Source organism: Tursiops truncatus, chromosome 1 (assembly GCF_011762595.2).
Source record: "Tursiops truncatus isolate mTurTru1 chromosome 1, mTurTru1.mat.Y, whole genome shotgun sequence".
Taxonomy (NCBI): Eukaryota; Metazoa; Chordata; class Mammalia; order Artiodactyla; family Delphinidae; genus Tursiops; species Tursiops truncatus.
This window is the reverse complement of record NC_047034.1, coordinates 21,167,462-21,179,573: the sequence shown is the minus strand read 5'-3', so window position 1 is coordinate 21,179,573 and position 12,112 is coordinate 21,167,462. Positions and strand designations below refer to the sequence as shown.

The following is a 12,112-nucleotide window of genomic DNA, read 5'->3' as shown; positions in this document are numbered from 1 at the left end:
TGTTTTGGGTTTCCTGATGGCCAAGGCAAAAAAGGAAACGCAGTGGTTGTCTCAGTTTTTGTTATTTATTAAAAAGGCATGAATGTTCATTACGTGTGTTTGTGTTTCACAAATACGCTCTTTAATGAAGTCAATTCCCAAATATGAATTGAGCACGTATATGTAAACACTGGGTGAGAGCATGACAGAGGATACAAAGGAAGGTCAGACACTGAAGACAGAATGGTCCATCATGTTTGCACGTGTATGCAAAGGCACACGTGGGGGCTCCTGCTGAGTGTTCCGTAGACAATAGGAGAAGGTGGATGTATGGATTACCCACTATGGGCTTTGAGAGAGACTGCCTGGGTGCCTGTCCTCCATCTACTACTTACTAACTAGGTAATCTTGGATAACTCAACCCCTCTGGCTGGGTCTCAGAGGTTTTTTTGTTTGTTTTTTTAAATTTTTATTGGAGTACAGTTGATTTACAATGTTGTGTTAGTTTCAGGTGTACAGCAAAGTGAATCAGTTATACATACACATAGATCTACTCTCTCTGGGTCTCAGAGTTTTGAGAGAGATGAAAATGAAGATAAAACAGCACCCAGTTTATAGGATTGTGGTGAGGTTTAAATGAGGTAATAATGCATCCGAGCTGCCCAGCTCCATGCCTAGCTCATACTACCTGCTCGAAAAATGCTAACTGCTCTGTTCTTAGTATTTGTTGGAGGGCATTGATTGTCAATAGGTCTCATATATTAAGAACTGAGTCAGTCAACTATCCAATTTTAATCCAAGTTACAGCAGATAGACACTTGTTTTTATGCTGGACTTACTATTTATTCAACCAGATTGTGGAAAATAGAGTAGTCAGCTAAGGCTTGAAAACATGTGTTAAAAGCAAATATAAGTGGTTGTTTAGGGGCATTTGAGGAATTGGATGCAGGTCTGCTCAGGCGAGGACATGAACGCAGGGCAGCAGGGGTATGCGCGGCGATTCAGTTGCCTTTGTCTGTGGCCCTTGCAGGTGGATTTCCGGGGCCATCCAGAGAAGCTGATGAGACTCCGGAACCTGTGGGGCGAAGTGGAATGGATGGGGGCCTGGAGCGATGAGTAGGTTCTTTCCTCCCTCCGGCCGTGCTCACCTCCCTCTGTGGGCAGGCATCACGCAAAACACGCAGTGATCGTGAGACCCACAGTGGAGTATGCTCGGCAGTGCTTTCCGTCCACAAAGCACACAGCCTGTTCGGAAAGGAGTGTTAGGTGGTTCCAGGTGGGGAAAAGCCAAACAAAAACCACTCAGCTGTAGTCTTCGATTCCTTGCTCCGCTTTGGCATTTGCAAGCTTGGCAGCTCAGTGGAATTTTGCTGAGCGCCGGAGGGTTGGCTTGTTTTCTACCTACCACCGCGGTCATCCAAAGGTGAGACCCTTCACTCTCCATCGGATTCTTTCCACTCCACAAAGCCTGGTCACTCGGACAAAGGCCAAACCCCTCAGCATCAAGAAGAAACGTGCCTAGAAATAGGAACTGGATCCCAGGAGCCACTGGCCGCCAGAGGCAGTGAGGATGAGTGGGAGTGACGCCCGCTCCCCCAGAGCTCAGTACAGGCGGGCGTAATGATCTCTCCCAACAAAGCCATTAATGAACGGAGGGGCCCAGACCTCTCACAGTGGAGAGTGGCAGCCAGTCAGAGGTGGTGCCTGGACACAGAGGCCTCCTGTGGTGTCCTGGGACAGCTGTGCCCTGGAATCAATGCCACCGTGGTACCAGAGGATGGAGAGAGCATGGCCCAGTTTCCATCCTAGTTAGCACCGCTGGCACGGGGGAGGCAGGTTGGCGCTGGGGAAGGATGGAGAATTGGCCAGTGTCACTGATGAAGAGCCACCAGAAGTGGGAATGGTCATAATAACAACTCGCCCCCCCAGCACATCCTTAAGCCTCGTATATACCTCATATGTGCTGTCCACACTGCATGATGCCACCAGGGCTTTGGAAGGGAACTTTATTACATTTATGAACTAATCACACATCATTAGTGCTCGTAGCTGGTACTTCCCTTGAGGTTTGTATCATGAAGAAACACATCCCCAGGGCCACGGATCACCTCTTATATTAAAGATTTTTCATTCTCCTGCCTATGATGGAGCAAAACCCAAAACCTTAGTTCTGCCAACTGCCCCAAAAGGATGTCATGGCTGAATGAAACTGAAACCCCAGTTTCAGCCATTTTAAGCAGCAGCTGCTTCCCAAGCTGCTTACGGGGCTTATATGACTTTATCTCCTTTCCCCAAAGATGCTCAGTCCCTAACAGGCTGGGACAGGTCCAAGGGTGTGAGGTGATGACAGGCAAGCCCCGCAGGCTACATGTGGAGACGCAGCCAGGGGTATTTATCCATGGCTGCTGGGGGAGGAGGGTGCTGCATCTCTGAGGTAACATTCCCTAGTCTCAGCCCAATGTCTTTAAATTAGAACTTTTTTTTTTTTTAAGTTTCAAAAAACTAACTGGGAGATTTAGGTCAGATCTCATATTCTCCAGCTAGTCCCCTAATCTTTGTTTATAACAAGCACATTCTGAGGTTTGGCTCTTTTTTAAAAAAATGCATTTATTTATTTATTTTCAGCTGTGTTGGGTCTTCGGTGCTGCGCATGGGCTTTCTCTAGTTGTGGCGAGCGGGGGCTACTCTTCATTGCAGTGCGCGGGCTTCTCATTGCGGTGGCTTCTCTCGTTGTGGAGCATGGGCTCTAGGCGCGCGGGCTTCAGTAGTTGTGGCACGTGGGCTCAGTAGTTGTGGCTCGCGGGCTCTAGAGCACAGGCTCAGTAGTTGTGGTGCATGGGCTTAGTTGCTCTGCAGCATGTGGGATCTTCCCGGACCAGGGATCGAACCCGTGTGCCCTGCATTGGCAGGTGGATTCTCAACCACTGCACCACCAGGGAAGCCCAGGGAAGCCCCTGAGGTTTGGTCTAATCCAATGACTATTTCCATGAACTAAATAGGCCCTGGGTGCTCCCATCTCTGATGCCTAGGGGTCCTGAGAGCCCCCCTGGAGGAAGAGGCTGGGCTTGGGTATGCCCCAGCTTTTATGCAGCGACGGGGAGGTCTCCACGTTTTGCTGAAAGCAATCAGGGAGGGGATTTTTTAAAGATGGATCTGGATACTGCTCAGTTATTTAGCGTTGCATACATATTTCAGGAAAACCTAACTCCTTAAAGGTCAGGTAGCTGGAAATGGCATTTCAACAAATTATGTGGGTACTGCTATGGAAAGGCCGCCAGCAGGAGGCCTCACAGGGTGACATTACTTCATGGAAATTGTCACAAAACTGGGCCTGATGGTCATTTTGCAGGCTCAGGAAGGGGACCATGTTCATGTGTCCAGAGATGCTCAGACCCTCTCACAGTATCTTCACTTGAGACTGATAGATAAGCCAGAAGGACATCTCACCAATTGAGAAGCAGTGGAGTGGCCTGTGGTGGCCATTCTCGCAGCTCCTGCCTTGGACTTGCCCAGGCCTGTGATCAGGGCCTGGGGGGCTGAATCAGACATGAATGTAAAACTTGCCTGGAGAGTGAACTTAGAGCAAAGCCATGGCGCAGTGTTCCCGCTGCATGCCTGGGGTCACCCTGTTAGGGCCCGTGGAGCCCCGTCCCTTCCCCAGGCTACACCCCCCTCCCACCCCTGGCTATCATTTCGGTATTCCCCATTTCTCAGGGGGAAGTTGGGCTGCAGTAAATAGCTTGCACTGCAGCAAACCCTTCAGGAATGATCACCTCTGCTTCCTTTTAAAAAAACTTTTAATGTTATTCTTTCTTTCCCAGTGCACTAGAGTGGAATTACATAGATCCCAGGCAGAAAGAAAAGCTGGACAAGAAAGCTGAGGATGGAGAGTTCTGGTGAGAGTCACCTGCGGGAGTGCTGTCCCCTTAGTTGTGGGTCCATTCCTGGTTCACAGGTGGGCAGCTGTCTCTAGGTGTTCCAGGAATTCCACATGGTTCCCAGCCAGGAGGGCTTGTTTCTCCTCCCGCTTTTACCCCAGAGTAGTTCTACCTCCGTACCAGTACGTCTGAAGCATTGAAACCAAGATATCTGGGCTTCAACACGGATTAGCTATCAGCTTGTCTTCCTCCGTTTCCATAACTTTCCAGTGAAATAGGAGCACTGTTCCTATCTCTTTAAGTCCAAGATTTAGCATAGCAGCAAAATAAGATAACTTGGGCTTCCCTGGTGGCGCAGTGGTTGAGAGTCCGCCTGCCGATGCAGGGGACACGGGTTCGTGCCCCGGTCCGGGAAGATCCCACATGCCACGGAGTGGCTGGGTCCGTGAGCCATGGCCGCTGAGCCTGCATGTCTGGAGCCTGTGCTCCGCAACGGGAGAGGCCGCGACTGTGAGAGGCCCGTGTACCGCAAAAAAAAAAAAAAGATAACTTCCTTCACTCATGGGCTAAGGAAGATAATAGGGACACCGCTAAGAATATGACGTGGTTTAGGGGCCATCTCTAGGCTCCGACTTGAACACCAGTTAGATGTAAACAGGAGGGAACTTGGAGATGGTGGTTTGGTTCAATTTACCTGCCAGGGTCTCTCCAGTTGATGGTTTCGTCTCTTTGCGGGGTTGGTTAGATATGAGTGGGGGTTCTCTAAGAAAAATGGAGATGCTAACAGTAGTGAGGAATGTGGTCAATGACCCCTGCATATTTGTACAGTGGGCTGCAGAAAAGACTCGAGCTAGCCCACGGCCTTTGGTCCGTCCTGTGCCCAGGGGGCACGTGTTCCATCACTTTTCCAGCCCAGCTCTCTCGACTGAGAGCCCACCTGTCCCTCTGCCCCCAGGATGTCTTTTTCGGATTTCTTGAGGCAGTTCTCTCGGCTAGAGATCTGCAACCTGTCCCTGGACTCCCTGAGCAGCGAGGAGGTGCACAAGTGGAACCTGATTCTATTCAATGGGTACTGGATACGGGTTCCACTGCCGGCGGCTGCCAGCACTCCGCAGGTGAGGCGGGAGCTGCCGTGCCCACCTTCTTCTGGCTTGTCCTCCCAGGGCTGGGCATCCTTATGTGTTAATCTTGGGACAGTGCCTTTGCACTCTGTTCTCTGGCTCCTGGCACCCCTTAGTGGCCCAGCTTCTTTCTGGGGCTTGGAGGCCAGGGCAGCAGTGGTGGGTGGCGGCTCTGCAGCCATTCACCCGGGGCCTGATCTCAGGTAACGTCATTCTTCAGCGTCTGTGTGTTCAGACTATCTCTGCTTCACCCACCTGCCTCCTGCCCCCCAAGGCCGTTCTTCTTTGTACGAACCATGCTCTTGTCACCCCGCACCAAGGCCTCTTGTTTTTCTCTGAGGCTTCCTCCATCCCCATGTGGCCCGGCTGGCTGGCAACCGGCCCACTGCGCCCTGGGACAGAGGCTAACGGTGCGCTAGAGGGACGCGGGTTCAGCATCACTGTATCAGCAGACCGCGTCCATCCGAGCGGCCATTCCGCTTTGTTTGCACCCGAGTCAGACAGCCTGGGTCAGGGGTGGTCACACACAGGATGTGTGAAGGGCCACTGTCCACTCCCCTGGTCGTCATCGGAAATCCCTCCCTGGTGGGGATAGCCTGGCGCAAACCGCTGCCTCTGCACTAACCCGGGCCCTCATCTTATTAAAGGTGGGAAGCCTTCCCTGTTCGCGGGAGACCACTAGTATCTACACATAGAGGCTCCTCCTAGGTTGAATCAGCTGAGGCAGCACCAGAGGAAGAAACTCCGAAAATCAGCCCCACATCTCTAAGGAGAAATGAAAGAAAGCAAAACCCACCCTCTCCACTGCCCACCTCCCCAGGCCCGGTCCTGGTCTGACGTTGACATTGTTAACCGACTTCGACTTGTAAGCATTGGGCCTTGTTCTCACGACAGAGCTCATTGCAGGCCTGTGCTCAGGGCGTGGAAGCAGCGTTAGAATAAAATCCCATGTGGGTGCAGTCCTGGGTCCTGACCGGGTCTCTTGTTCATTATCCCCATCCAACCCGAGCTCCCATTTCTGACGGCAGAGACGGAAGGAGGGTGGTCCTTTCCTGTCACTGTCGCTCAGATGCCCGGTGCAACAGCTCTGGGACCCTGGGAGGGTCGTCTCCCTGGTCTGAGCTTCCATCTCCCAATCGTCAAAGTGGAGGGATAATACCCACCTTCGGAAGCGCTTTGTAAATGGTGTAGTGTTATACAAATGGGATGTGTTATCTTTATGACCCATTTTCTTCTTCCAGCTCTGTTAAGGAGTAAACAAAAAATGTAGAGATTGCAGTGATGTTGCATTTGGGAGAAATTAAAATATGCTCACCATTAGCAAGCTCTTAGAAAATGTGTAGGAAATTTGCATGGATCATTTTGGGAGCTCGGAATTGTAGGGGTGCCTAAGGTATCTGTCTGCATGAAATCGCTACCCCATCTGTGCCGCCAGCTAGCTGTCGGGACAGATGGACTGTTCCTGCCCTTTGGTAATGATGTAAGTTTAGAAGATTACAGAATTGTCTCTGGCTCCTCTGGAATCGACAGATATTTGTTTTAAAATCTACACGCTTGTAGGGGCTTCCCTGGTGGCGCAGTGGTTGAGAGTCCGCCTGCCGATGCAGGGGACACGGCTTCGTGCCCTGGTCCGGGAAGATCCCACATGCCGCGGAGCGGCTGGGTCCGTGAGCCATGGCCGCTGAGCCTGCGCGTCCGGAGCCTGTGCTCCGCAACGGGAGAGGCCACAACAGTGAGAGGCCCGCGTACCGCAAAAAAAAAAAAAAAAAAAAAAATCTACACACTTGTGCCTTAGATAAAAGAAAAAAATCTGGAAGTGGAAGTTCTGGGAAGGTGGAATTCAATAAGTAATTTTATTGTTAAGAAAATATAATAACCAGTGGCTCTTGGTCACCTGTGAATGCCCCGTTATTGTATCAGGTTGGACCCTTACCTAGAAGATCTAAGCACTCTCTCCATCCCCCACCCCTTTCTTCCCCCAGGGCACATCGTTATTGAAATTACTGAGGCCCTGGCATGGAGATGGCTGCCAAGCCTATCTTCCTCAATCATACTCTGCCACTTGAGTCAGTCATAGAATTGCTGTGTGTCCCTGGATGACCCATTTGCCCTCTCTGTGCCTTGACTTGTACAGTCACTATTTGGAGAGATTTTTTTTTTTTAAGGTCATATTTGAAATGAAGCAGTGTTTTAAAATATCCATAGGTGGTACGGCAGGCATGCTTCTTAATTGCCAAGTATTATTCCTTGGGCATTATTAAATGACGTACTCTTGAGGGAGTGTCCCTCATCTCTGGCTGCCACGCTGAGCCATCTAGTGGGGCCCCTGGATCAATGGACAGAGGATCAGCAATCGTGGCTGTTTTGGGCTGTGATCTGAAGCAGGGGCCCGTCAGACAGGCTTCCCAGGGGGCAAGAGTGGTTGGTCATCTTCTTATAGTCTGTCAGGAGAGGCCTCCTTGGTAGCTAGATTTTGCTAGAATTGTCCTCATCTGTTTCAGGGACCTGCTTTTCCCCCCAGAGACCTCCTTCCTCCAGGAGATGGGTTCATCTTCACAGATCAGTTCTTCACAGGCTGAGAACAAGGAGCTGTTAATCATTTCCCCAGAAGACTTGGAGTTTCCTTCCCAGGGGGACCCAGTGTAGCCCTGGGACCACGGGACCTTGAATATCCCGTCAAGTATATCTGGGCCCTGGTTGATCAAATGGACAAGTGTAAAGTTTCCACATGCCGTGGGGTGTGTGTGCTGGTATGCGGGTGGGGTAGGGAGATAGGAGGAAATACTGACCACCTTGTAAGGCAAACTTGCCAAGCCCTGCTTACCCGGCACAGTTTGGCCAGAGTTATGTTTCCTTGAGATGATCAAAATTCCTCCCTTTCGTTCTATTTTTCCCGATCTCCTCACCCCCCCCTGGGGGGAACCACCATCTCCTGGGTGACTTCTAGCTGCTTACTGGACCAATCCCCAGTTCAAAATCTCTTTGGACGAGGTGGGCGACCACCAGGAGGAGAGCATTGGTGAACCCGGCTGCACGGTGCTGCTGGGGCTGCTGCAGAAGAATTGCAGGCGACAGAAGAGGATGGGACAGGGCATGCTCAGCATAGCCGATGCTGTCTACAAGGTACTCTGGAGCTGGGGTCAGCCGTCACGGCACGCCTGATGTCTTTGGTCAGAATATTTTGCCCAGCAATTGAAGCGAATCTTTCTTATTGTTTGGATGTCCCTAATCAAGCATTTTCCTTGCTCCCCAAAATGCCTCCCCCAGTGGCCTTACTGAGGCCTGAATTCCACAATTAGAGATTCATTCCTCTGGCTTAAATCTCTACTGTTAACACTGAGACGTGTAATTCATTAAGCTTTGTCTGTCATTGAGGGTTCAGTGTAACTATACTTACTAGACTCTCTCCAGGTATAGGCTTCTCAGGGGACAGGAGCCAAGAAGGTGACACAAGGAGTATGAGGACATCACAGAGTGGGGGAAGGGAGCCAAAGACAAATCCTCTTTCTCCCTGGGCAACCTTGAAACACTTGTTGGGACACACAAGGCGTGGGCTGGGGTGAAAGGAGCCCCAGGTCATTTTCAGTTCTAGTGTCTCTGGATTGAAGGTCACAGCTGGCTCTGGGCTCAGGCTGCAGTGCGTGTCTCAATACCCCAGTTTGCCCTGTAACCACCCCTCTATAGATTTCGCAGCCTAACAAGTAGGTTAAAGCAAGACCTCTGGGTCTTGACAAGTCTAGCCAGGATCAAATTGGAATCCACTTATTTTACGTAGGCAAAGACTTTTTATAACGAATTCCGGAGGGATTCATGGTGGTTGTTTTTATAGAATTTTGTTAAAAGTGAATTTCTTGGGAAAAATACAATTCTAATCAGAAACACCAAGAGCTGGCTGGAAGCCCAACATCTCAGTATACATAAGTGCATGGGAAAGAAGTACTGTAATAAGAAACCAGTAAGGAAAAGTGCAATTGTCAAGCTCATGTGACCTCCAGCCCCTTTCTTTCACTTATTTTGGAACTTAGAGCTTTAGAGTTGTGTGTGTGTGTGTGTGTGTGTGTGTGTGTATGTGTGTGTATTTTGTGTTGGAGGAATGGGAGTTGGAAAATAATTGCTGCTTGATGGCTGGAGAAAAGTATTTCAAATAAATAAGCTCCAATTCTACTCCAGCGTATCCCTTCCATCCCCACCTAGAATGTAAGTAGGACCAAAACAGATTTTTTGCTTATAGGGATAAAAAACCAAGAAAGCACTTACCCTATGCATATCAATTCAACACTTCTTTAGTGCGTATCTGCCACGTGCCAGGTGCCGTGCTGAAAGCTGAGATCCAGAGGAAGAGCAGAAGGTTATCAACCTCAGGGTGCTCACAATCTAGAGGGGGAAACCACACACACACTCCACTAACTACAGGGCAGGGCAGATCTGCTATGACGGGAACCAGCACGGTGAGCTGAGGTCTCCTCAGAGAGGGATAGCTTCGTGGAGGAGAAGAATTTGATCAGGGTGTCAAAAAATGAGCTGGAGGGCTTCCCTGGTGGTGCAGTGGTTGAGAGTCCGCCTGCCGATGCAGGGGATGCGGGTTCGTGCCCTGATCCGGGAGGATCCCACATGCCGCGGAGCGGCTGGGCCCGTGAGCCATGGCCGCTGAGCCTGCGTGTCCAGAGCCTGTGCTCCGCAACGGGAGAGGCCACAACAGTGAGAGGCCAGTGTATTGGAAAAAAAAAAAAAGAGCTGGATTTCAAAGGTGGACGAGGGAGAACATTCCAGCCATAGGGGACATCATGTGCTTCTTGACAGCTGGAGAGGAAGTGACAGTTTGGGAGAGCAGGCAGGAGGCGGGCGTGGCCAAAGAGTGGGCTGAATGGGGACTGTGGCCACCAGCTCTTCATCCACCAGCTCTACCTTCTATAACCGGATCAACAAAGCGTTCTTTCAAAGGTACGTGAGCTAACACACGGAAATAGCTTTGTGGGCATGGCATTTGCTCTCGTAAATAATATATACGGCATGTCAATTTTTCAGACATTAGTTTACAGCTGCTTATAAAATAACCCCATGTATGTGATTCGTGGACCTTCCTCTTACAGCCAGAGGCATATAAATTAGAGCATGACATCTGTGAACACAGCCACTTTAACGTCAGGGTGAGGAAGGTGTACAGCCCTGTAGGGAGTGTCTGTGCCTGGGCTTGTAGAAAGTACCTGGTGTTGGAGAGAGGCCATGTAGGGATTGCAGGGGGTACCATTCTCTGACCCCTGGAACTGCTTCTTCTGGCTTTAACTGTCTGCAAACTGGAGTCTGGTTTGAGGTGGGAAAACTGACAGTGACTGAGGAACAGCCAGAAACCCCCAAAGGCTAAAAAGCCCTGCTCGTCTGGCCCCCGCTCTCTCCCCTGTAATCTTTCCTGCTGTGACAACAGGCTCCTGCCACACGGGCCTGTCATTTGCATTCAGGATATCTTGCATTTCAAAGGTGACTGTCCCTTGCCATCCGTCAGTGGGCAAGGCTGGCCTGCGCTCCTGTCTGGATGCTGTGGCTGGGGACTTGTGCCACCTGAGGCCTGGCTGGCTGGCTCAGTTCCTGCCTGGGGCCTCTTGGCAGTGGAATCAGAGCATATCGCCTGCGGCGGTGGGCGGGGTGAATGCAAAGACAGCCGAGGTGGTTGAGAGTCCCTGCCCAGGGAGAGAAGGCTGTTGGGAGGCAGATCCCCCGAAGACCTCTGCTCTCCCAGACAGCCGGGACCTCTGCATGCGGGATTTTAGCTTTAGATGCAAACTTAGAGGAGTGACTGCAGACTTTTCTACTTCTGCTGCCAATTATAAACAGGGGCTTCGGAGTGAGGATGCCAGCTGACCCAAATTTTCCCTAATTTTTTTCCCTCAGAGTTGGCAGCTGCCCACGGACCTAAGCCACAAACAATGCCCTTGCTACTCTTCCGGTCAAAAGAGCCTGCTTGGGAGGGGCAAAGGTGGGAAAAGGACAAGGGGGGATTGAACCCTCTTCAGAGCCTTCTCTAGCATGGGAGGACTCCCACTCTGCATCTGAGATCTCCTGTGGGCATCACCATTTCCATCTGCAAATAATAGGACCTAACTCTACCTAGACTAGTGAAAAAGGAATTTACCAGCTCATGTCACCAAACCCAGGGAAGGACAGGGATGCTTAGGACAGGGGACGTGCCTGCTCTCAGGACCCTTTCCCTTCACATCTCCCCTCTGGTGTCAATGCCATCTTCCTGGTCTGGCTTTCTGCACAGTCTCTCTAATATCACCCACATAAAACAAGGGGGTCCCTTCCCTTAGTTCCAATTTGAAAATCCTAGAGGAGTCTGTGATGGACTCAGCTTGGGTCACGTGCCTATTCCTGGACCAATCCCTGTAGCCAGTGGTGATTAAATTATGTCTCGAGTTGAGTGAGACCCCTTTCTGGCCAAGCCCTTGATCTGGAGGCCAGGTCTCTAGGTCTGTAAGATGTTAGTTCTCCTTTAACCCCCAAGGTTAGTCCTCCTCAAACATTTGGGGTCCTGGTAGATTATACAATATGAAAATAAAGGAGAACTTTTTTCTCCTTTCGGTTTTCTAGGGCTCAGTAGTCCACAGATGGCCTTGAAAATTCACCAATGACTTTCCAGTTTCAGAAATGCTAATGTCTCTCACTTTAGCACAGAATTCCTCCCAGTGGCCCAGGACTGCACAGTCTGTGGGCCAGATGTGGGGAGGGACACAAAGGCACAAAGGGAGGCCCACGGCACCCTCAGGTGACATGCTCTTGTCTCCTGCCCTGTAGGTCCCCAAAGAGGTATGTGAACACTGATGGAGATGTCCTCCTTGGTAAGGAACAGCTGGGCTGCCTTCGTGATGGGCACCCAGTGGCATGTGCTTCCTCTGATGGAAGCCGGTTCTCCCACAAACCGACTCCCACAGGATCCGGTGAGCTGCTACCCCTGAGAGAGCTGGTAAAGACACTTGGGTCCCACCCGCCAGGAAGGGGACAGTGGCGACCTGTGCCCCTTGTGTGCCTGGTGGTCTGATACAAACAAGATGACTGTAGCTCACTTAGGCTCCTGTTTATCTAGCCGACAGAAATAAAGGCCCAGAGAAGGAAGCACCACCTTGATCTTTTTGGCTCCCA

General features: G+C 50.8%; 1 protein-coding gene across 1 annotated transcript in view; it reads left to right on the top strand.

Annotated features, from left to right (window-relative positions):
• Nucleotides 1-12,112, top strand: part of CAPN8 (calpain 8) — a 61,790-nt gene that overhangs the window by 23,059 nt on the left and 26,619 nt on the right. The window contains 6 exon segments of the mRNA XM_073796460.1: nucleotides 1,010-1,095; nucleotides 3,801-3,875; nucleotides 4,813-4,931; nucleotides 4,934-4,972; nucleotides 7,926-8,101; nucleotides 11,768-11,779. Of these exon segments, the coding sequence (XP_073652561.1) occupies nucleotides 1,010-1,095; nucleotides 3,801-3,875; nucleotides 4,813-4,931; nucleotides 4,934-4,972; nucleotides 7,926-8,101; nucleotides 11,768-11,779 (507 nt within the window).